The sequence below is a fragment of the Marmota monax genome, unplaced genomic scaffold (assembly GCF_021218885.2).
Source record: "Marmota monax isolate L192 unplaced genomic scaffold, Marmota_monax_Labrador192_F-V1.1 WCK01_AAM20220418_F8-fsc00089, whole genome shotgun sequence".
Taxonomy (NCBI): Eukaryota; Metazoa; Chordata; class Mammalia; order Rodentia; family Sciuridae; genus Marmota; species Marmota monax.
The window spans coordinates 1,322,529-1,348,189 of NW_026694744.1; the positions used below are offsets into that span (position 1 = coordinate 1,322,529).

At 40.3% G+C, this 25,661-nt stretch overlaps 1 protein-coding gene and 1 non-coding gene across 3 annotated transcripts; one reads left to right on the plus strand and one right to left on the minus strand.

Annotated features, from left to right (window-relative positions):
* The first annotated feature begins 350 nt into the window (after positions 1–350).
* On the plus strand, positions 351–25,560 carry Rbbp7 (RB binding protein 7, chromatin remodeling factor). 2 transcript variants are annotated; one of them, XM_046424229.2, is made up of 12 exons: positions 351–665; positions 1,480–1,624; positions 7,870–8,015; positions 12,112–12,285; positions 13,292–13,407; positions 17,884–18,044; positions 18,873–18,999; positions 19,120–19,197; positions 19,981–20,057; positions 21,567–21,624; positions 24,113–24,223; positions 25,100–25,560. In XM_046424229.2, the coding sequence occupies exons 1-12, from the start codon at positions 650–652 to the stop codon at positions 25,166–25,168; spliced, it is 1,278 nt and encodes a 425-aa protein (XP_046280185.1). In that variant the 5' UTR covers positions 351–649; the 3' UTR covers positions 25,169–25,560. The 2 variants fall into 2 exon arrangements, with proteins under 2 accessions (XP_046280185.1, XP_046280184.1); XM_046424228.1 differs by lacking the exon at positions 351–665 and adding an exon at positions 1,052–1,202.
* Positions 14,471–14,543, minus strand: Trnav-cac (transfer RNA valine (anticodon CAC)). The gene has a single exon. It is a non-coding gene; the product is annotated as a tRNA-Val (tRNA).
* Positions 25,561–25,661: the final 101 nt, after the last annotated feature.

Here is a 25,661-nt window from a genome sequence, read left to right on the forward strand (position 1 = left end):
CTCCCTGCCCCCTCCCAATCCCACCGCTGCTGTTGCTGCTTCGAGCAACCACGCCCCGCGGGCCCCAGGGCTCGCCAGCCCAGGGATAGCGGCCCCCGCGCAGCCTGCCCGCCGCGCCTCCATTCGCCCCACCCCCGCGCGCCCCCACCCGCCCCCGCGACCGGCCCTGGGAGCGCCGGGCGAGTCCTCGCGCCTGCGCCTCGCCAACTTCCTGCCGCGGAGCGCCCCACCTACCTCCGAAAGCCCACCTCCGAATGACGCGTGAAACCCGCCCGCCGCACACCATTGGTGGAGGCGGCCCAGCCGTTGGCTCCCAGGCCCGCCTCTCCACCGCCTCTCATTTTTCCCAGGGCGGATGCGCCTGCGCTCAGCTGCCTGGGCGGGCTGGGAGGCGCGGGTTGAAAAGTCTCGTTCCAAGTTTGGAGAGAGAGAGAAGAGCGCCTCAGACCTCGATACCCGCGAGCGGGGAAGAGGCGGGAGAGAGGGACGCAGCGTCTGGGGAGCACCCGGGCAGCAAGACGGAGCTCAGGCTTCCAGAGCTAGGAGTGCGTGACGCGCCTGGGAAAAGCAGGAGCGCCAGCAATCGGGCTGCTCTTGGCTAGCGAGAGGAGTCCGAGGAGGCAACGAGGGGCGAACGACCCGACGCAAGATGGCGAGTAAAGAGAGTAAGAGGCCCTGCGGGGCGGCGCGCGCCGTGGCTGCGGGGGACGGCGGGCGCGAGAGGCCGCTGCACGCGCCGGCGAAAGGCGCGAATTGGCGTGAGGAGCAGGGGGCGGGGCCGGGCGCGAGACTGGGCGCGCGCCTCGAGGGGCCTGCGCGGGACGGGGCCGCCATACGGAGGGCTCCGAGCACTTCCGGAGCCGGGCACGGGGACGAAGACTAGGCCCCCCTCTTTCCGCCCCCCCCCCAAGGCTTCGCTCCCTTCGGCGCTCTGGGTCTCGGGGCGGAGGCGGTCACCGCTGGGAAACGAGCGCGGCGGCTCCTTCCGTGCGTGCTCGTAGTCCGTCTTGGGGTCGCGGCCCTTATCCGGGGGGTTGTGGAGTCCGCCGGCCTATGGCTGCCAGAGATGGCGTTGTGTGAGCTGGGGCCTCTCCTGGAGGGGAATCCAGGAAGCGGGCCTATGGGTTTCTGCTACACGTGGATTTGTCCTTCCGAGTGGGTTGTGGAGCCCTCTGTACATACAGGTCGTCATCTTAGAACAGGTGTGAACAGCTGCAACATGCTAAACAATCTCGCAGTCCGTGCAATTAATGACCCAATTTGGTGTATGTCGTACGTATTGATCTCGAAAATGGAAAAAATGAGCTTCCTGGTTATTATTCTCTCCACATTGTGAAAGAGCAGTTAGTTGTCCACATTATAGGTAAAAAGGTAGAAGATAAGGTGTGGCCATCTCGAGGTGACCTCTAGTATTTGTGTATGGATTTGACTTCCATCCCTCTCAGCCACTTAATCGTGTGGGCTTTCTCCAAATTTCAGTGTTTGAAGATACTGTGGAGGAGCGTGTCATCAATGAAGAATATAAAATCTGGAAGAAGAATACACCGTTTCTGTATGACCTGGTTATGACCCATGCTCTTCAGTGGCCTAGTCTTACGGTTCAGTGGCTTCCTGAAGTGACTAAGTAAGGGTTTCTGGCAACTTTTGTTTTGCATAAATTTAACTGTCCTTTTGAATTTCCTAGTTTGGGCATTTTATACATAGAACATAAGCATACCCTTGGATAAGGTGGCAGGTGGTTTTTATTTTCAAAACTCTGATTTATTAGATGATTTCTAGCATAAAAGTGTGGTGTGGTAATGGGAGAGAAAACCTGTTGAGAGGAACATCTGAATATGGTTGACATTACTTGGACTTCAGTGATCAGCATCTCCCAATGCATTTCTTTAAAATTATTGAAAAATAGCGTACCTAATGAAAAGGGTTAGGGGTGTAGCTCAGAGGTAGAGCGCTTGCTTGGCATGTGAGCTATGGGGAAAAATAGCATAAAGTGCCCAAATTACAAGCATATGGCTTTCTAAATTTTTGCAAAATGAACACAAGTGTAAATGACACCTAAGGTGAATACATTTTAATTGGCAAAGGGAAAAACTTGACAGCAATTAACCAAAAGAAAATGTGTCATTGGCTTATAGCATGAAAGAGTTTAAGAATTGGTGATTTTTATTGAGCTCTTGGAACTGGACCAGATAAATTTTATGTTCTGTTATTTGGGTTTAATCTGCATAACAGTACTATGTGTATGTACTTTTTTCTTGGGGCGGGTTTACCTGGAATTGAACTCAGGGCAGGGGCACTCTGAGCCGCATCCCTAGCTCTGTTTTGTATTTTATTAGAGACAGGGTCTCCCTGAGTTGCTTGGCTCCTGGCTACATGGCTGAGGCTGCCTCCGCAGCTGCTGGGATTACAGGCATGCGCCACCACGCCCGGCTGTTAAGTACCATACCCCAAAACTTACAGCTAGTAAGTGGTTGCTCAGGCTTACAAACCTTGTTTTACACATCTGAGCCTAAAAACCTCCAGTTTACACTCTGGGCTTAACCAATCCAAACCGGTTGGCTCCAGAATTGAGGCAATGCCAGTATTTGACTACCTTTCTCATAGACTTGCAACTTTTCTAGTAGGAACTTGGACACATACCTTTAAAAGTGTATTGAATTGCGGGGTGTGGTGGCACACCCCTGTTATCCCAGCAACTCTGAGGCATGAGAAGACTAAAAGCTTGAGGCCAGCCTAAACAATTTAGCTAGACCTTGGATCAAAATAAAAAACAAAGGGCTGGACTGTAGCTCAGTGGTAAAGGGCCAGTACAAAAAAAAAGTATTGAATTTGGCATTGGGGGTGTGGCTCAGTGATAGAGTGCTGGCCTAGCATGTGGGAGGCCCTGGATTCTATCCCCAATGCTGGGGTGGGGAGATATTATTGGTTTGCATATTGTGAACCTATAATTTAATGAGGATTAAATCAGACTCTAATTCAAAAGAGGATTTTACGGCAAGTTATAAAAATAAGAGTAATCTAATTTTATATAAAATTACTCTTATAATGGCCAGATTCCATATGCAAACTTGACTTACATACAGATGGGCTTCCATTGGAGTTTTGAAAAATCTAAATGTACCTGTACAAATGTGGGAAGAGTCTTGAACTAAATAATGGAAACTTCTAGGCACTGATATTTTGGTGTTGGGCATCATACCCTGGGCCTTGTGCATGCCATGCTCTGCAGCTGAGCTATACCCCAGCACTGAGCATTGACTTTTACAACTGCTTGTTTGCTTGCTTGCTCGCTCTTTTTTTTTCTTTTTCCTCTTGGGGTACCAGGGATTGAATTCAGGTGTGCTTAACCACTGAGTCACATCGTTAGCCCTTTTTATGTTTTTTAATTTTGAGACAGGGTCTCCCTAAGTTGCTTAGGGCCTTGCTAGGTTCCTGAGACTAGCTTTGAACTTTGGATCCTCCTGCCTCAGCCTCCCAAGCTGCTGAGATTACAGGCCAGCGCCAGTATGCCTGGCTTTACAGCTACTTTAGAACAGATTTAAAAATAGATTAAAGTCCATTGCAGTGGTGTAGGCTTGTAATCCTAGCTACCTGGGAGATGGAGGCAGGAGGATTCCAACTCCCGAGGCCAGCAATTTAGTGAGATCCTATCTCAAAAAAAGAAAAGAGCTGGGGATGTAGTTCAGTGACAGAGCACCCCTGAGTTCAATCCCCAGACCTGAAGAGGTTGGGGGGGGGGGGGGGGCTGAGTATCTGATACTCGAGAGTATTCAGGTTCTGGTTTGGAAGTTTGTGTGTTTGCCTCTTTTTATCTTCCTGTTAAGTAGATTTAAAATTTGCTAGCAACTTGATTTATCTTTTTTTTTTAATCTTTTTTGACTTATTGTACCATAATAGAAAAAAACAGGAGCTTTGAAGTCAGACACCTGGGTTTGAATTCTGCCCCTACTTGTTACCTTTGTGAATTAGGGCAAGTTGTTCAGTCAATCTGTGAGTTGTCCGGTCTGTAAGTGGAGGTATTGATAGTACTGACTGCCTACACTAGAAGTAGTCAAATAAAATCTTGCATGTTAAAGTGCCTTCCACGGGCTGGGGATGTGGCTCAAGCGGTAGCACGCTCGCCTGGCATGCGTGCGGCCTGGGTTCGATCCTCAGCACCACATACAAAGATGTTGTGTCCGCCGAAAACTAAAAAAAAATAAATATTTAAAAAAATAAAACTAAAAAAATAAAGTGCCTTCCACAGCATAGGAACATTAAGTGGTGACTATTGATTCTCCCACCCCTTCCTGTTCAAAAATAATTTGTAAGAGTTGAAATAACTACTTGAATTTCAGTGAAAGGTGTTTACTGAAGTTTTTTTAAAGTATTTTTTTTAACATTTTTTTTTAGAAGTAGTTGGACACAATACCTTTGTTTTATTTATTTATTTTTATGTGGTGCTGAGGATTGAACCCAGGGCCTCACACGTGTTAGACGAGCACTCTACCACTGAGCCACAATCCCAGCCCTTTATTGAAGTTTTTTAAATGTGACCTAAAATATGTTGTACTTAAAGAATACTTGGCCTGCATTATCTTTTAAAACTTTATCTGAAATGCTTGGAACCAAAAATATTTGATTTTGGAATATTTGCATATATATTTAATGAGATACCCTGGGTGGGATCAAATCTGAACGTGAGATTGATTTGTATTTTATATACATGGAGCTGAAGATAATTTTTCTGACAATTTTTTTTGGTACCTGAGATTGAACTCAGGAGCACTCTACTACTGAGCCACATCCTCAGCCCTGTTTTGTATTTTATTTAGAGACAGGGTCTCACTGAGTTGCCTAACACCTTGCTTTTGCTGAGGCTGGCTTGGAATTTGGAATTCGGAATTCTTCAGTCTCAGCCTCCCAAGCCCGGCTCTTATTCTTTTTGTTGTTGTTGTTGTTGTTGTTTTGTTTTTAATGATAACAAGTTGTTCTTTATCTTCTTAGAGTGAATATTGAAGAGACTTTTCCCTGTCAACATGCTTAGCTATTACCTGTCCCCCCCAGCCTTTTTTTTTTTTTTGGTACTGGAGATTGAACCAGGGGCACTTAATCATTGTGCTACATCCCCAGCTCTTTTTATGTTTTGAGACAGGGTCTCCCTAAGTTGCTGAGGCCGGCTTTGAATTTGTGATCATACTGCCTCAGCCTCGTGAGCTGCTGGAATTACAGGCGAGTGCCACCATGCCCAGCTATACTCCCTTTATCTTTTTTTGTGGGGTGGGGTACTGGGGATTGAACTCAGAGAGGCACTCAGCCACTGAGCCACATCCCCAGCCCTATTTTGTATTTTATTTCGAGTTGCTTAGCACCTTGCTTTTGCTGAGGCTGGCTTTGAAATCACGATCTGCCTGCCTCAGCCTCCAGAGCTGCTGGGATTATAGGCATGGGCCAAAGCACCGGGCTACTCCCTTCTTCTTAAGGGCACCAAGAATTCTATTTATGGATATAGCTTTTGTCACTAGTTCCTTATTGATGTAGGTTGTTTTCAGTCTTTTGCTTCTCGAACAGTGCTGCTGAGAATAATCTTTTAAAAGAGCACATTTTTCTGATTATTGGGTGAATTTTCTAGTGGCAGTTACTGGGTCAAAGGATTCTAGTACTGGAGATGGATAAGATCTTTTACCATTAATGCTCCTGCAAACCTTTAAGGTATGTCCAGTATTAGAGAAAAATCATATCATTTTGATTATTTTAGGAAGGTAAGCTGTGTTTTAATAATAGAGGTGAAAAGGTTTGTAGTAAAAAGAAAAATTACTTATGATAAGTCAGGAGAAACTAGAATAATTGAGTAAAGAGGAATCTTTTAAAATCCTTCAGTCCACTTGAGACAGTGCTCCTTAGGTCCAATGATAAACTAGCCTATCTAGCTGACACTTTTACCTGTTGGTCTTAGTTTTCCTGCTTAAAATAACTTTTGTTATTTTCTCTCCTCACCCAATAAGTCATTTATGTCAGCCCTAACATTGCTCTGTGGTGCCTCCTGTCAAACATTCCTATTTCTTTTCAAATGTTTCTTAGGAGTTCTATATCTCCCTTTCATTTTAAACTGACATTCCTTGTAAAGGTTTCATTTTTGTCCAAGTCCTCCTAAAGTACTTTTTTAGAGCCTGATTTTCGGGCTTATGCACATTACCATCCCCCCCATATAATGACTATCTAAGATGGAATTAATTACCTTTGTTGATAGTCACATCATATTCTTGGCCTACTGTGCATGCATCAACTAAGTTCCATGTTGTTTGCCACCCCTCCCCCCCAAACAGATTGGTATTGCTTAGCCATGGCTACCTCTTTTGTTTTTGGTGCTGTGTGTGCTCTTTTTTTTTTTTTACCATAAGCCACATCATAACTTGGTAAAATTACATTTTGTAGTTCTTAACCTATTACTTTTTTTTCTCTCTTTTTTTTTTTTTGAGAGAGAATTTTTTTTTTAATATTTATTGTTTAGTTTTCAGCAGACACAACATCTTTGTTTGTATGTGGTGCTGAGGATCGAACCCGGGCCGCACGCCTGCTAGGCGAGCACGCTACCGCTTGAGCCACATCCCCAGCCCCTTAACCTATTACTAACTTACAGGCCTAGATGTAATCTCCAAACTTTTTTTTAAAAACTGTTTCCTTGTACAACTGAAATTAAGGACAGTAACTGGCTTGTCTAGTATTGGGGCCTAGAACCGTTGAAAGTTGCTATTCTAGATAATACAAATGGAAATGTATTATTGGTAGATACCAATGGAAAAATCACTGCTTGGACCAAGGTGCCAAGAGGCACTGGCAAGTTCTTCATCTTTAAGGTAAGTTTCCATAGAACAAGATAACAAAAACCTCTAGGTAAAACTGATAGAACTATAGGCATCATAAACACAAATGAGGGTTTTTTGACATACCATTTGCATTTATAACCTATTTTTTAGGTGAAGAAAGCAATTGTATGTTGCTAATTTTAGTATGACTCAGGATTTACACCCAGTTTTACTGACTCAACACTTTATTTTTTCTATTCTGCCTTGTTTCTTATTCGGAAATCAGAAACATTTAGTACATTAAAATAGGACTATAGGCAAGAAATCAGGATATAGAAGTATGGGGATCAGTGATGGACTACTATGTAGATATTTATTGTTGTTTACTGAATTGAAACTGCCTTCCCCAGAATGATGCTCTAAAAAAAGGTGGTATTCACCTTGACATTTGAGGAAGAGAAGGATGACTCTTTAAAAAAGAAGCAAGTCCAGTGCCGTGGTGCAAGCCTGTGATCCCAGCAACTTAGGAGGCTAAGGCAGGAGGGTTGCAAGTTTGAGGCCAGCCTTAGCAATTTTAGCCAGTCCCTAAACATCTTATGGAGACCCTGTCTCAAAATAAGGAAAAAAGAAAGAAAAGGAAAAAGAAACAAGTCCTGCTTGTTGTGGTTAGACTATTTCTTGCTAGGTTATGTGGCGCATGCCTGATAGGGAGGCTGAGACAGGAGGATCTTGAGTTCAAAGCCAGTCTTAGCAAAAAGCGAGGCACTAAACAACTCAGTGTAGATCCTGTTTCTAAATAAAATACAAAAAAATAGGGCTGGGGATGTGGCTCAGTGGTTGAGTGCCCCTGAGTCCTACGCTTAATCCCCAGGACCCAAATAAATAAATAAATAAAAGACTATTTCTTTACATTTGCAAATGTGGGGATTGTAAAGTTGATGTAGGGGGGAAGGAAGTACTTAGTGGATGTTTAGTGTATGTTCATTAAAGAAATTTTAATGTATTTTGTGGGAACTAGACTGAATTTCTTAGCAACTGAAGATTTCCTGTAGGATTAGTGTGATTAATTCTCTTTCTTGAACAGACCGGAAGGAAAAGATTATGCCCTTCATTGGCTAGTGTTGGGCACTCATACGTCTGATGAGCAGAATCATCTGGTGGTGGCTCGAGTTCATATTCCAAATGATGATGCACAATTTGATGCTTCCCATTGTGACAGTGACAAGGGTGGTAGGTATAACATTCTAATATTGTTGTCAAAGAGAGTTGTGCCTCTTTCAAAGCATGCTATTAAAAATTTATACTATCAGATTTTGTCTCAGCATTGTAATTTATATGACTTTGTCCTGTACAACCTAGCAAGCCAGATGTTGGTTTGTGGGAAACACATTATGGTATGTTTGAAATAATATTCAGCAATTAATAAGAGTAAGAAAAATTTACATACACTGGTATGGAATGTTATCTACGATAATAAAATGAATAACTGCTATGTGTAATTATACTATGTTGATGAAAGTAATGTGTTGATATGCGTAGGGAAAAAAAATCAGGCATATATACCAAAGAGTTAAAAGTGATGTTCTTTTTGTAGGGGGAGAGACACAGTAGTGGCAGGTTTAATTTGGGGTTCTTATAACCTTTTTTTTAAAGGAATGATTTATTTATTTTTTTTTTTTGTGCTGGGGTTCTAACGCAGGGGTCAGCTGTACTAGGTACACACTGTAACTTTCGCCCCTAACTTTTTTTGTTTTTAACAACACTTCCCTGTTTTGATATTCCCCCAACCACCTAAAGTTTGATAATTTTGCTGGAAGTACTCAGAAACCTCAATAGCACATTATACTTACTGCTGAAGTTTGTTACAGTAAAGAATACAGAACAAAAGCAGCAGGAACAAGATATGCATTGGTGAGTTCAAGGAGGTCTGGCACAAGTTTCATCCAAGGCCACACAGGATATGTTTTCTTTTTGGCAGCAAGCTATAGGGACATGTGTGGAATATCTCTGTCCGAGGAAGGCTATTTAGGTCTTGGTCTGAGGCTTTCTTGGAGGGCTGGTTGCATACGCATATCCTCCTGGCAACCAGCCATTACAACTAAAGGTCAGGACCCCGGTAATGAAAGCAAGTGTATATCATCAATCTTGACATTTGTGCAAAGTGTCCCTGACAAACTGGTACATCATGGTTCATTGCTCCAGGTGTACACCAAAAAAATCATCAATCTATCAATTACATAGAGAACATTCTGAGGTCCATGTTCCCAGGAGTTGGCCAAGGGTCAGTAATGGTCCTTGTGTCCCTCAGAGGTGTCCCTCAGGTGTGATGGCTAAGTAACCAAACCTGTTGGGTTAATTCTTCGATGCCTCAGACTTTTTATGATATAACATTTTTAAAATATTTGCTTTATGACTATTATTGAGCATAAAGTATTACATTATCTAGTATATTGAAATTGCTGGGTTGTGTGGCATATTCATTGTCAACTTAAAAGACTTTATTCTTTTAAGCTTTTACCCAGAATGATTTACCCAGGTTGTCTCACAATTGTAATTCATTCTCCTACACCCTCTGATGGATTATTATGTAAACAGCTAAAATCAGAAATTTTAATGTAGCTTTTACCCATGGAATACTAACTGGCCTTTCAGTTTAATCATTTGTCTCAGCCAGGCATGGTGGCACATACCTGTAATTGCAGCTATTCGAGAGGCCAAGACACGAGGATTGCAAGTCCAAGGCCAGCCTGGGTAACCTAGAGAGACCTTGTCTCAAAATAAAAGGTCTGGAGGTGAAGCTTAGGGTAGAGATTTAGCATGTGTTAAACCTTGGGTTCAATCATTATTTTTTAAATGGATATTATGATCATTGACAGTTTTTTAAAGCATGTTTATTGTTGTGGAAAACAAAGCTCTGTATTAAAAGAAAAACATACCTGAACACCTAAATTTATTTTATTTATATATATATATATATATTTTTTTTTTTTTTTTTTTTTTGAGACAGTCTTCTCTGTAGCCCAGGCTGATCTTCAACACGTGAGCTCAGGGGATCCTCCTGAGTGGCTTCCTGATTGGCTAGATATGCACCAATGTGTCCAGCTCTAATTTTTTTAAAGGAGAGTTGTTTTAAATAGGAATTGAGAGCCAGGCATGGTGGCATACACCTGTAATTCCAGTGACTAAAGCGTCTGAGACAGGAGCATCACCAAATGTAAGGCCAACCTCAGCAACTTAATGAGGCCTTAAGCAACTTAGGCCCCTTCTCAAAATTAAAAATGGGGGGGCTGGGGATGTAGCTCAGTGAATGGGGGAAGAGAAGAATTGGGGGACCTGAATGTCTTTGTAGCAGGAAGATTAAAGCCACTGGAATCCGTGTCGATGGGATGTTGAAAGTCAGGAAGGAGGGACATCTTTGGAGCAGAGACAGAGGAGGTAGGGATGGGGTTCATTGAATTCTCTTAATGGAGTTTCAAACTCCTAGGCTCAAGCAATTGTGCCTCAGCTTCCTGAATAGCTGGATTATGGGCGTGTATCACCATATCTATAAGTAGAAGGGGATAGTCAGGAAGGTTGAAGGACATTTCTTCCATTTACTGGGTGGAAGAGCTTTGGAGTAGTTGCCACTGAAGTAGCAAGCTGTGTTTGCCTCAGAGACAATTCACTAGATGCTGATATTAAGATGTAGGAGCCAGTGTTTATAAAGCATTCTCATAGCAAGAGCTGGCTAGCCAGGCACAGTGATGCACACCTGAAATCCCAGCTACTTGGGAGCCTAAGAGAGAATGATTGCAAGTTCAAGGCCAACCTGTGTAACTTAGCAAGACCCTGTCTCAAAATTAAATGTGAAAACAAGGACTGGGAATGTAGCTCTGGGGCAGAACAGTCCTGGGTTCAATCTCCAGTGCCAATGGGAAAAAAAAAGGAGAAGGAGAACTGGCTAGAACTGAGAAATGGCTTACTCCTTTTGTTTTTTTTCCCCAGGCCCCTGTCTCAATCCCCCCCCCCCACCCCCTGCCGTTGGGGTACCGGGGATTGAATTCAGAGGCACTCACCCACTGAGCCACGTCCCCAGCTCTGTTTTGCATTATATTTATAGACAGGGTCTCACTGAGTTGCTTAGCACTTTGCTTTAGATGAGGCTGGCTTTGAACTTGAAATCCTCCTGTCTCAGCCTCCTGAGCCATGGGGATTACGGGCGTGCACCACCACACCCAGCTGCCTTTCTCACTTCTTAACTGCATGATTCCATTAGACATTTGAGTTAGTGGTCCTTGACCCAAGACACAGGGTAAGCTAAAAAAGAATGTGCAAAGAAGCAATAACACCAGTCAGAAAGAAATAACAAAATTGTAATATAAAGCCTGCTAACTTTTGAAGTGTCAGCATGGAATTCAAGTTTTTATCTAGGAGCACAAAAAAGAAAATGTTCTTGTTATGCTTTATCTGCTTAGATGTCCTCTACTTGTATTCTTTCTGCTAACATCTTGCTACTTTTCAGAAGTTATCTTATTTTTTATGCAGTTTTGTTACTTTACAAGGCATTTTTCATGACTATAACACTAGTTCTATTTAAGTACTAGATGGAGAAGTTTACATGCTTTTTAAAAATATTTTTAACTTTATTTTTTATGTGGTGCTGAGGATCAAACCTATTGCCTCATACGTGCTAGGCAAGTGCTCTGCCACGGAGCCACAACCCCAGCCCTACCCCCTTGTTTTAATTTTGGCACTGCACGTGTAGATGAACCACATATATGTATGTGTCTTAAGGACAAGTGGGGATTAGTCAACATGGGTTTCTGATGTGAGAATGTTTCTGCCTTTAGATTGATTGAGTGTTCACATTCAGGTAAAACCTTTCCTGTTTTCTTTTTTGATTTAGTGCATTGTTATATGAAATACATTTTGACATTCATAAGTGCCTATGACATTTTGCTCCATTTCAGTTTTGTTTTGATGAATTGACAGTTCCAAGTGAGTTAAATTTGAATTAAAAAACTATTGGCCTGTTTAATATGTAGTTATTTAAAATTTTTGTGAATAACTATATAGTCTTCACAATTGAAAGAGGGTAGTTTTAATTGTTTTAAATCCAAGGTGGAACTGAATTAACTTACATCAGGCAGCTAGTGATATTTTCCAGTGTAAATGAACTTTCAGAATAAATTCAAGTAGCAAGTAGATGCATATTTTTGGGTTTTCTCTGTCTCATCAGTTTGCACTATAGTATTTTGTCATGGTAAAAATCTGTTGGGTTGATTAAACAGAGACTTGTGAGTTTTAATCCTAAGTGTATGTGTTTATTTCTCTCTATGCACATTAGAATTTGGTGGCTTTGGTTCTGTAACCGGAAAAATTGAATGTGAAATTAAAATTAATCATGAAGGAGAAGTAAACCGTGCTCGTTACATGCCACAGAACCCTCACATCATTGCTACAAAAACACCATCTTCTGATGTGTTGGTTTTTGACTATACAAAACATCCTGCTAAACCAGGTAAGTAATAACAAGGCCAGGCCATTACTTGAGCATTTTTCTTGATTCAAAATGATAATGTTTTTAAGATCAAAGTATTATGCTCTACAGTATTTATAAGGTTAAAAATTGTTTGAAGGTCCTGTAACCATCCTGAAGTTTGGTGATATGCCAAAAGGACCTAATAGCAAGTTATACTTACATCTAAGGTTTACTATGACAAAGGATCCAGAGCAAGGCAGGAATAAAAAGATACACATGAGGTGAAGTTCAGTGATCAAGGGCTTCTGAGTCCTTCCTCTCTGGGGCCACAAAGAACATGATTTTTCTTAGCAGCAAACCCCAATAACATATGTTAAATGACTGTGCCCAAGGAAGCCTGTTTTGAGCCTCAGAGTCTGGGGATTTTAATGGGGGTCTAGGCATATCGTGTTCTGTGACTGGCCATGGTAATGAAAATTCAGGACCCCAACAGTTAAGCCAGATACATCATGAATTCTTGCTGAACAGTCCTACAAGTTTTGACAAGTCACTACAGCATGCCCCAGTGCTCTGGGTATACACAACTTCATCACATTGACATAAAGAACTCTCCAAAGGTCACATTCTCAGGACTTAGCCAAGGGTCATTCATGGTTGCAGGGTACCATAGAGACATTCGAGGACTGAGTAACCAGACCTGCTGTGTTAGAAGTATTTCTAAAAATTGACTCAGATGCAAGGGGTGGGGTGTGGGTGTTGCCACTACACAAATTTATGGGCTAGATATACTACTATTCAGTATTTCCATGTTGGAGATAGTATCATATCAGGTAAGAAACTAGCCATTTAATTAACTGTCATGAGGCTCAGTTTGCATAGAATATTTAATATGAAGCAAGAGAGTAAATTTTCAAAGCAATTCCAGGTCAGACCAAGTCCTTGTTTATATGGAATTGCTATTATGGTTCACGAGCAAAAGAGCAAGAATTTGTTCTCACCACTTCTAATAAATAGATAATAATAATGTGGTTTTTTTTTTTGGTAGACCCAAGTGGAGAATGTAATCCTGATCTTAGGTTAAGAGGTCACCAAAAGGAAGGATATGGTCTATCCTGGAATTCAAATTTGAGTGGACATCTCCTAAGTGCATCTGATGACCATGTGAGAAATATATTCTTTCTAATCTGCTTATGTACAGAGAATTAGTGTCACAAGACACCTTTATACTGAAGGATCATTTTTTTTTTTTTTTTGGTGGAGCTGTGGTGAAGGATCACCTTTTTATAGATAAAAGATTTCCTAAGATAACACTTTATTATAACATTTCCCAGGTATTAAAGCATTGGTTTTCAGACATGAGCCTTAGGACTTCATAATCCCACCACCACTCAGACAGTGTCTTGCTAGCTGGTCCGAACTCCTGGGTACACACTGGCTAGTTCTTTTTTCTTTTTTCACTCCTGGGGATTAAACTCAGACCCTGACACATGCTACTCTACTACTAAGTTGAATCCCCAGCCCCTTGCAAAGCTCTTTTTTTAAAAAAATATTTTTAGATGTTGATGGACCTATATTTATTCATTTATTTGTATATGGTGCTGAGAATCAAACCCAATGCCTCACACATGCTAGGCAAGCACTGTACCACTGAGCCACAACCCCAGCCCCTGCAAAGCTCTTTTGAACTAGCCTTAGAATGGAGGAAAAATGGGAAGATCTCCCATTCTTTAAAAGAGGACCTCTAGGCCTTTATGATGGAAATTCTATTAGACATTTACAGGGTGGGATTAATGTAAGTATATTTAAACGTTGTGCAACCATTGACACTAATTTTCTGTGTCTATACTATGGTCTATTCTGTCTCCCAGCCCTGTTTGGTCTATTTTGAGTGATATGACCTTTTTTGTGCCAGTTCTGTGTGGATGTGCTTTCATTTTTCTTGGGTAATTACCTAGGAGTGGAATTGCTGGTTCTTATGGTAACACTATGTTTAACTTGGAAGAATTGCCAAACTTTTCCAGAATTGCTGCCCATTTTATATTTCCACCAACAACATATAAATGTCCCCTTTCTCCACATCCTTGCCAATACTTGGCTTTTGTTTTTCTTTCTTTCTTTATTTTTGTATGTGGTACCGAGGATTGAACTCAGTGCCTCATGCATGCGAGGCAAGCACTCGACCACTGAGCTGCAACCCCAGGCCCCCCCCCCCTTTTTTTTGTGGTGGTGGTGCTGGGGATTGAACCCAGGGCCTTGTGCATGTGAGGCAAGCACTCTACCAACTGAGCTATATCCCCAGACCCTATACTTTTTATTTATAGCCATCTCAGTAGATATGAAGTAGTATCTCATTTTGGTTTTGATTCGCATTTCTCTGATGACTAATGATGTTGAACATCTTTTCTTATGCTTATTGGCCATTTGTATCTCTCTTTTGGACAAAATGTTTTCAAATCCTTTTTTTTTTTTTTTTTGTACTGGGGATTGAACCCAGAGGTACTTACCACTGAGCAACATCCTCATCCCATTTTTATTTCTTATTTTGAGGCAGGATCTCACTAAGTTGCTGAGGCTGGCCTCTGACTTGCCATCTTCCTGCCTCCAGAGTCACTGAGATTACAGGTGTATGCCACGACACCTAGCTATAAAAGCTACTTTTTAATAATTAAAAGTATCACTCAAATGCAAAGTGATCTTGATAGTTTATCATAGATCAATGTATATAGCATTCTGAACACTAACAGCCCCCATATCTTTTCTGGTGGATCCCTGACAATAGGCAAAATGCATTTGGTATGATTCCAAGTAAGAGTTAAATTTCTGAGGCTTTTCAAAGTTCATATAACTTGGCCACACTTAGTGTTTTGTGTCAGCTTCAGGAGAGCAAGTTCTTTGCCACCTTCCTTAATACATCCCTGTGCCTAGAATGGCCTGTCATGTGTCAGACCTTTATATTTTTGTTGATCACCATTTTTCTCAAGCTGTTTTAAATATCAAAAATAGAGAATTGTCTCAAGTCAAGAGTTTTTAGTTTCATGCACCCAAAACCAACTGTGACTTTTTCAGCAGAAATGAATTTATCTAAAGAGCATTGGGTAGGGTAGCTCACAGAATTGCTGTAATAGCTAGAGAATGAGGTTTAGAAAGAGAGGAGAAGCCAGATCCACACTCTAAATCATGCCAGTAAGATCTCACTCTTGCTACCCTGGAAAGTGGCAGTTTCCACTTTCATCAGAACAGTGTCTTCATTGCTGTTCAAAGTCCTGGGGGACTGATGGCACCTGTGTCACATTCTTCCAGAAAAGCCACAAACAAGAATCTGCCTTAGTTTTCTGAAAGTAAGTTCTACTGCTTCCCTCTTAAGTGTATGTGGGGCAGTTCCCCAAATAGGAAAAGTGAGCCAAGTCAGTAATCTAATAACTAGTACTTTTTAAAGATACTGGACTGAGAATTTTTAGTAACAATAATAGTTTTCAATTACCAAGGGCTCCCCAAGTGCCTCACATAGTGTTAATCTTCATAGGCTCTTTCTGGTTTGGGGGTTTTTTTTGGTTAGGAATTGAACTCAGGGTTGCTTAGCCACTGAGCCACATCCCCAATCTTTTCTAGTTTTTATTTTAGGACAGGGTTCAGATTACCTAGGGCCTCATTAAGTTGCTGAAGGTGTCTTTGAATTTGCAGTCCTCCTGCCTCAGCCTCCCACGTCTCTGGGATTACAGGCATGTGCTACCACACCTGGCTTCCCAGGCTCTTTCTTAGGTAGGAAGCAGGAGTGGATGACAGGAGCTTTCTATACATTCCTTTTTCTTTGGTATATATAAATTATATGCTAGAGTACTCTAGTCTAGGTAACAGCAGATACTAAGGCACATGTATTATGTAAAGAAATGTTTTGTGGGGCTTGGGTTGTATCTCAGTGGTAGAGCACTTGCCTTGCATGCATGAGGCACTGGGTTCGATCCTCAGCACCACATAAAGATGAATAAAGAAAGATGTTGTGTTCATCTACAACTAAAAAAAATTTTTTTAATGTTTTTGTTAACTTTGAAAATACCTATGACTGGGAAACAGCTTTGTTACAGCAACCCTTTTATAAAAGAAGGTGGATTAAGAGGTTGGGGGCATAGCACAGTGGTAAAGCAATTACCTAGCATGCATGATTCTCAGCACTGCAAACCAAAACAATAAAAGCAGTTTAAAAAGGTGATGAAATGAAACTTAAAAAATAAATAAAATGAAATTTAAAAGATGAGATGCTGGATGCAGTGGCATGCACCAGTAATCCCAGAGACCCTGGAGGCTGAGGAAGGAGGATCTTAAGTTCAAGGCCAGCCTCAGCAACTTAGTAAGGCCCTAAGCAACTTAGTTTCTGTCTGTAAATAAAAAATTTATAAAAGGCCGGGGATGGGCCAGCACAGTGGCTCACGCCTATAATCTCAGTAGCTTGGGAAGCTGAGCAGGAGGATCGTGAGTTCAAAGCCAGTCTCAGCAATTTAGCAAGGCCCTAAGCAACTCAGTGAGATCCTGTCTCTAAATTTAAAAATATATATATAAAAATGGCTGGGGATGTGGTTTGGTGGTTAAGCACCTCTGGGTTCAATCCCCAGTGCCAAAAGACAGAGCATGCGTGCAATAGCAATAAGGCCTGCAGAGCTAGGTATTATACACCTGTAATCCCAGTTACACAGGAGGCTGAATTAAGAAGAGAATCACAAGTTGGAGGTCAGTTTGGGCAACCGTGCAAGACCTTATCTAAAAAAATCAAAAGGGATAGACATGGCTCAGAGGTAGTATACCCCTGGGTTCAATACCCAGTACAATAAAAAGAAAGAAAAAGAGATGAGGCCAATACCAGTATCAATAGAATTATAACTTAAAGGAATTACTTCTTGGGCTGGGGACTCGGTATGATAGTACTTGCCTAGCAGATGCTGAGATGATAGTTCTCCAGCACTGCAGAAAGAAAAAAAAATTACTTCCTATTTTAAACCATCAAGTGTGAATCATTGCCTTATAGCTTAAAATATTTTTTATAAAAACTGAATACATTGCTCTTAACTCTTTGTGATGAAATGTCAAGAGAAAACCTTGATCATGAAGACACAGAATTTTTGGGCTCTTGTGATCTTTAAGGCCTGAGGAAGGCCCCATGACTTCACTGTCACAACTCTTGATGCCTATGGTTGTTTCTGCCATGAAGTGAAAAACTTGTCCAAAAAGATTTATTTTTTGAGAGTCGTGTTTTAGTTTTAATTCTCAATCTTCCAATCCCAGTAGGAATTTTTAAGATGTGCACTCCTGCTCAACAGAACCATGTTCCTGGCTCTGATTTGTTGTGCCATTGCCATGAGTTGCAAATACTTGAATGTACATAGATAGAAACTACAACTTAAGTGTTCATTCCTTGCCTGCTATCATACTTAGCGCCCCCACCCCCAAATTCTTTAGTTTCTTTTCACTCAAACTCACATGGATTCTGCACCAACACACTCTTCTGTTTGTTTATTACCTCTCTCTTATGTGCATTTCTAACTTTTATTTATTAAGTAAATTTTGGTTTTAGTGAAGATTTTTAAATAAGATGTTAAACTTTAGAATCATTGTCTTATAGCTTTTCATTCCCCCTTTCTCCCTCAGACTGTCTGCCTGTGGGATATAAATGCAGGACCAAAGGAAGGCAAAATTGTGGATGCTAAAGCAATCTTTACTGGCCATTCAGCTGTTGTAGAGGATGTGGCCTGGCATCTCCTGCATGAGTCATTGTTTGGATCTGTCGCTGATGATCAGAAACTTATGATGTAAGATGGAAAGTTCAGTGGGACCTTGATAGGTGATCTGAATGACCATTAGTGATTGTGGTAGACTCATTTGGGTCTTTTTTTTTTTTTAAGCTTTAGGTGAGGTACAATAGATAATACAATGAATTACATGTCTATAATTGCCTTTTTAATAAGGTTTACTGTTCAATATGAATAAATAGCTTTTTGTTTAAATATGAAAGATAGTGTGAAAGAAAATGCTTATAGTAGTATTAGCACTACAAAAAATATATTAAAATTGGGACCCAGAATTACTTCAGTTGGAGGTCCGAGGAGAGAGTGATTCTGTGAGGGTTGTGGCCACAGGGCTGAATTCAACCACCTAGAATACCTTTATTTTATTTTATTTTATTTTTGGTGAGGGGCACAGTACTGGAGTTCGAACCCAAGGACTCACACATGATAGGAAAGTGCTTTTACCATTGATCTCTATCCTCAGTCCTAGAATACTGCTTGTCTCATGAACTGCTGTCATGAACTGAGACAAATATGGTAAAATACTGAAATTTGACAAGGCCAGTTGTAGGTATCAAATTATTATTCTTACAGTCTTATTTTGTGTGTGCTTGAAATAGTAATTAAGTCAGTAATCTAATAAAAGAAGATCCAGAAATAATAGCTCTAGGTTTAGAATGTGTGGTCAAAATCTAGATTGCCAGCTCTATGTAATGGTGTCTTTGCTCAGGATTGAGCAGATCTTACAGCAGAGTGGAATGGCTTTGACTGGATCTGGCATGAATGTGTGAGAGGTTTGGGAGGCTCAGCATACTCTTCGGGTGCTGTATGCCTTATACCTTTGTGTTTTAGATGGGACACCAGGTCCAATACCACTTCTAAACCGAGCCATTTGGTGGATGCGCATACCGCCGAGGTCAACTGCCTCTCATTCAATCCCTACAGCGAGTTCATTCTAGCAACCGGCTCTGCGGATAAGGTTTTAAAGTTTTTGTGTATTTGGTGTTTACAAAACTCAGTTGTTCTGTACATTAATCAGATATTTGAAAGGCCTTATGTAAAGCACAGAAATGAATTCACTTCTTTATTATTTTTTTAGACTGTAGCTTTGTGGGATCTGCGTAACTTAAAGTTAAAACTCCATACCTTCGAATCTCATAAGGATGAAATTTTCCAGGTATGTGATAGTTTTTTGGTGTCTGTATGTCAGGTTCTAGTGTTTGCATGCTTTGTAACATAAAAGTTTTCATTTTTTTCTTTTATATGGTGGGCGTGAGATACTTTTTCTTTTCAAAGCCACTTGATTCCACTGTATAATTATGTACACAAGTGGGAAATAACTGGGATATTTTTTTACAGGCCCTTAGTTCAGAAGTAGAAGAAAAAGGCTTGCAAGCAGGATTGGTTTAAAATGTGAAATCTGCTGGGTGCAGTGGTTCATGCCTGTAATCCCAGCAGCTTGGGAGGCTGAGATAGGAGGATCCCAGATTCAAAGCCAGCCTCATCAACAGGGAGGCGCTAAGCAACTCAGTGAGACCCTGTCTCTAAATAAAATACAAAATAGGGCTGGGGAGTTGGTTCAGTGTTTGAGTGCCCCTAAGTTCAATCCCTGGTACCAAAAAAAAAATGTGAAATCTAAGGATTTTCAGTTAGGTGTACTGGTATGGCAGGTCCAGTAGTAAAAAAAATATTATATACATGGTTTAACATAGAGATTTCCATAGCATACACTTTGTTGAAAAGTTTTAAGGCTTTTGGGGTGCTTCTGGAACTGAACAAGTTTAACGGGGCCCCCTAGCTGTGTTCTCAGTACTAAGGAAAGGCTGGGACAGGATGCAAGGGCTCTAGTCCAAGAAGTGGAAATATCATGAGATGGGAAAATACTGTGGATTAGAACAATAGCCACAAAACCAGGAACAGAGTGTCCTTTAAATACATTTTCATAATATCTATTTGTTAGGTCCACTGGTCTCCACATAATGAAACTATTCTGGCTTCAAGTGGTACTGATCGCCGCCTGAATGTGTGGGATTTAAGGTAATTTAGAATCTGGTGACAGGATACTGCATGACTGTGCTAATGTGGCAGGTTACAAAGTAACTTTTAAGTACTTTCCTGGTCTATAAAATAGAAGCAAAATCAGCAATTTATGATAAAGTAAATTTCTGTGAGTCATGTTATCAGCCATGAAGTGGTATTTTTTAAATATTTTTTTAGTTCTAGTCGGACACAGTACCTTTTATTTTATTATTTTTATGTGGTGCTGAGCATCGAACCCCGCGCCTTACATATGCTAGGTGAGTGCTCTACTGCTGAGCCACAATCCCAGCCTGTGCATCCAGATAATTTTATAAAACACTCTTACTATAGAAAGGAATAAAGGTGAGAGATAATCATTTCTCATTGGATTTCACAGTACACCAGCAAGGCTGTTCTTACAGTTGTGCCATTTTGCTCTTCTGAGCTTTTTTTTTTTATATTTTAGTTGTAGTTGGACACAACTACAACTGAGGATCAAACCCAGGGCCCCACCCGTGCCGACGAGCACTCTACTGCTGAGCCCACAACCCCAGCCCCTCTTCTGTGCTTTTTATTGACTCATTCCACAGATACGAGCTCCCAATGTAGGTTGTATAACCACTTGGGGAAACCTTTGTGAAGGAGACAGGGACAACCCTTGCTATCAGAGCTTATGTTCTCTTGGGACTCATTGTATAGTTTCTCCAGTTTTTAAGGTTTCTTGACTTCAGAGTTGCTTTCCTAAGAAATTTAGGCTGAACTCCATGTATATATGTCAAAATATACTCTACTGTCACGCATATCTAAAAAGAACAATAGAAATTTAAAAGGAGGGGCTGGGGGGATATATAGCTCAGTTGGTAGAGTACTTGCCTTGCGTGCACAAGCCCCTGGATTCAATTCCCAGTACCATTTTTTACACCATTTTATATGTTTCATAATGTTTTGTTGCTGATATCTTTAGACAGATCTGAAGTACTGATGTGTAATGTATTTCACTCCTAGAATGCAAAAGGTGTTAAGAATTCTGGCCATCCAGGCACTTGCTTGTAATCCTAGCACCTTGGGAGGCTGAGGCATGAAGATGGCAAGTTCAAAGTCAGCCTCAGCAACTTAGCAAGGCCCTATCTCAAAATAGATTAAAAGGGCTGGAGATGTAACTCAGTGGTAAAACGCCCTTGGCTTCAATCTCCATACAAAAAGAAGAATAAAGGGTTTAAGACCATAAAGAATGTGCATTCTTTGCTTGTAGATTTTTAAAACCTGTTTCACCTTTTAATTCTAATGTAGAGTCAAGTTTATTTTGAACAATTCCTCATTCTACAACTTCAGTTATGCATAGCTCTTACCTATTTCCAAAAGTAAACATTCTACCCTCCCACCAAAAATTAATATAAAATCCCTAATTGAGAGGGAGTGAGTAGTGTGTGCATGCTTTAAGATGAATTTTCTGGGCTGATACTGGTTTCATGTATATTTATGCTAAAAATTTTTCAATAATGAAAACATTATGTTCTTTTTTAATAGTAAAATTGGAGAAGAACAATCAGCAGAAGATGCAGAAGATGGGCCTCCAGAACTCCTGGTATGCATTAGCTTTCTTATACAAAATGTTATATACAGATTGGATTGTTTGTCTTTTATCCATTTATCTCATGGATAAAAGACAATTTCAGGGGCTGGGATTGTGGCTCAATGGTAAAGCGCTCACCTAGAACATGCGAGGCCATGGGTTTAATCCTCAGCACCACATACAAATAAATAAAACAAAGGTATTGTGTCCAGCTGCAACTTAAAAATATATTTTTAAAAAAGAATGAGTTCACAACTTCAAATTCTTGCTCTTGCAGATGATTTCAAAATGGAAGTCCTAGAGGTTATAGCCATTGAGCTTTGACATTTATTGAAAATAGTAAATAGAGGCCAGTAGGTTTTTATGAATATTTCAATGACATAGCAGTTTGAGCTCGTGTAAAATAGTGTATAGTAATTTCTCAATGGTTTAAGGTATATTTTCTAACAGTTTTTTGGGAGGGGTGATACCCCTGCTTTCCAGTTAGAAATACTTAATACTTTCTAAAAATATGGAAAAATTTTCCTGTGACGTATTGCCAGACTTAGCCATGGTACTTTGCCCTTGCTCTGAATTCAACATTTTTCTCCTCCAGTCATTTGGCAGATAATCATTCATCACTCTGTAGCATATGTTTTATTTAGTTCTTAAGCCAGTACTAATTTTTGGTATACTTGTGCTTCAACTTTGAAAAGTTAAAGCCCTTGAGAGTAAGCCTGACATACAGAAGATGCTCACTAAGTCCCAACTTACACCAATATCCCTTGCCCCTTTTCCTCCTCAACTAGCTGGTCCCCATGCCCTGGGATTCTGGGCAGAAATCAGCAAAGCACCAGAATAAGCCTCAGATGAACCAGTATATTTAGTGTTTGTACCACTGCTATATAACAAAGTATTTCTCAATAAATAAATTCCCTGGCCTGAGGGTAGCATCTAAATGCTTTATTCTATATGCGGTGACTTACTCTGAAAAGTCTTTTTTTTTTAAGGTATTGTCTTGAAAGAGCATTGTTCCCAATTATTTTTGTCTAGCAATTTTCACTTATTTGTTTTGGTAACAACTCTATTGAGATAATTCACATACTATACAATTCACATCTATAATGTATACTATTCACTGATTTTTTATATATTCAGAGTTGTACAACCACCACCACAAATCAATTCTAGAACATTTTTGTCCGTGAGCAAATAAAACAATGTAGCTGTCAACTTCCAATTCTTCCCCTGTCCCCCATCTGCCTTTTGTTGGTATAATTTTGGCTACATAAACAGAATATGGTCTTTTGTGACTGATTACTTAGCATGACCTTTTCAAGGTTTTAGCTTTTTTTTTTTGATACTGAGAGAAAAGTGTATTACTTTGTGTATTATGACTCTGCAACAGTTTTTCATGATCTTTTAAAGAAGTCTGCTAGGATTTTGCTCTTCTCAAGAAAGCCTGAATCACGGGGTACTTAAAAGTGATGTATTACATAAATATAATTTTAATATAACAGTATCTCTTATATATATTCCAAGTCAGTGGTCTTAAACTATTTTCACTTGTGTACCCCTTGAGTATTTTGAAAAGCTCTTTACCCTTTCACTTATGTGGATAAAATGAACAGGTAAAACAGTAGACAGAGATATCATTGTCAAAGTAGTCAATTTAAAAGTTTATCAGGGAAGACTGACTTCCCAGTTCAAAACATTGTATTTATATTTTTATCATTGCAAAGAACTGGTTCCTGTGAATCTTGTTTCAAAGATAATAAAAGGCACATTGCTTTCCCATAAGGTTGTCTCTTAAAGGAAATAAGACTTTGTTCCCCTTCAGCATTTTGTAGCAAAGCTGTTGTAGTTTGGACCTTTTGAGGGACCCTGGAGTTGGAAAGTGCCAAGAGTTTCTCTCCTTTGGCCCAGTGTACCTCGGGAAGATTGAGAAGGGTGAGAGCTATGCCTTTATTTTAGTTAAAGGAGAAGAGAGACAGGGAGCCGGAGAAGAATCAAGAGACTCTGGCAGGTGCGCTAGTATAGGAAAGAGTATGTGACCTGGCACACTGGAAAAATATCACCTTAGACATTTGCATTTAACTCTATATGCTGGATTTATGTTCATTGTATTTGGTATGAAAATGGCATTCTGGAAATGATATAGAAATGGTAATATAGAAAAATGTTCTTAGGGGACACATGCCAAAGAACATAGAAGTGAAGCATCCCGTCTACAACTTAGATATGCACACTATGCTGAGCCAGTTTGCAAAATATAGCTTATAAGGCCTGTACTGCCTACCCTCTAAACTGTGGGTCATTGCCCTTCCAAACTGGAAAGCTGGTGTTTTTGTTGTCGTTGTTCAGTGGTGCTGGTGATTGATCCCAGAACCTTGTGCATGCTAGGCAAGCTCTCTACCACTGAGCTGCATCTCTAGTGAAAGACTGTTAAAAATTATTTTAAAATCCAGTATTAGAATCAAAAGGAGAAGGTATGAAACCATGACACTTTTCTTATTAACAGTTCATTCATGGAGGACACACTGCCAAGATTTCGGACTTCAGTTGGAACCCCAATGAGCCTTGGGTCATTTGCTCAGTGTCTGAGGATAATATCATGCAGATATGGCAAATGGTAAGCTGAAATGTTTATTTTCCCTAGTGATGCAATGTAATAGAAATACTTCATATATTTAGGTGCATATTGTACAGTGATCTTGGTTCCATAGTGGTACTTTGTCTGCTACACCTGTCAGGTCAGGAGAAATCTCTGTATAAGATGCAGATGCAGACACATAAAGCATCTGTTGCTTTGCATTGTTGCTGTTTGTTTGTGCACTGGGGTCTTGGCATTGGCCTCACTGCTGTCTGCAGTGTCTGTGTGTCATGGGCATGAAGGATGTCAGAGAGAAATGTTGAGGTGTTCAAATGATACCAAGCTCTATGATGAGGAGTATTAAATATTTGCCATTTCTAAGATGCTGAGTTGTTAATCAAGCTTTTCATAAAAACATCAGGGTCATCACTCTTTAAGTGATGCTTAAAAGTGCTTTCAGAGGGCTGGGGATGTGGCTCAAGCGGTAGCGCGCTCGCCTGGCATGCGTGCGGCCCGGGTTCGATCCTCAGCACCACATACCAACGGAGATGTTGTGTCTGCCGAAAACTAAAAAAAGTAAATAAATAATTAAAAAAAGAAAAAAAAAGTGCTTTCAGAAAACACCTTTCATGAACAATGATTAAATAATGCCTGAGTGGCTAGTTGTGTTTTTGGAATTACCTACTGGTAATTAAGAATATTGGCCTGCCTTTTCCTTATCAGTCTTTTTGGAAAACACAAAAATGGAACTAATCAACAAATTACTATAAAAAAAGTGTCCTGTAATTTCCAACACTAAAACACATTGACAGTATATCCTAAAATTAGAATTGATGGATTAAATTCTATTTTTAGATGATTTTTGGAAACCCTTGGGGAGTTTTACCTGTGAATTTATTTGATTGTTATCCCCAGGCTGAAAATATTTACAATGACGAAGAGTCAGATGTCACAACATCGGAACTGGAGGGACAAGGATCTTAAACCCAAAGTATGAGAAATGTTTCTGTTGAATGTAATGCTACATGAATGCTTGATTTATCAAGCGCCAAAAAGGCATTGTATAGTAGGAAATGTTAAGTGGATGGCTTATGGCGTTCTTTACCTTCTGATTCTGATTCTAGCACTTTCAAGTGAGCTGTTGCGTACTGTATCATATTGTAGCTGTTAGGGAAGAAAAGAATGTTGCTTAAGAAAGAATATCACCATTGTTTTAAAATACAAGTAGCAGGGTACTGCCTTTGATTCAACTGTTTTAAGTCCTCATTTTCTCAACTAAGTGCTTGCTGTTCCTGAATATGCAAGGATAACTTTTACACTTTTTCCTTCCAACACTTCTTGATTGGCTTTGCAGAAATAAAGTTTTAAAATAAAAATTGTGTCATTCTTTTAGAAGCTTGAGGGTGGGTTCTTATGTATGCACATATCCCCTTCTTGAGTAGAAATGGGTAAGGTTGTATCTTTGGGATGTTCTTTA

Bases quoted from the DNA above. Each gene is read 5' to 3' on its own strand.
- Rbbp7 (XM_046424228.1), top strand. From the start codon at position 1,067: ATGGCGTTGTGTGAGCTGGGGCCTCTCCTGGAGGGGAATCCAGGAAGC. The intron at 1,625-7,869 runs GTAAGGGTTTCT...TTTCTTGAACAG, and splicing joins TGGCTTCCTGAAGTGACTAA to ACCGGAAGGAAAAGATTATG. The intron at 8,016-12,111 runs GTAGGTATAACA...TATGCACATTAG, and splicing joins TTGTGACAGTGACAAGGGTG to AATTTGGTGGCTTTGGTTCT.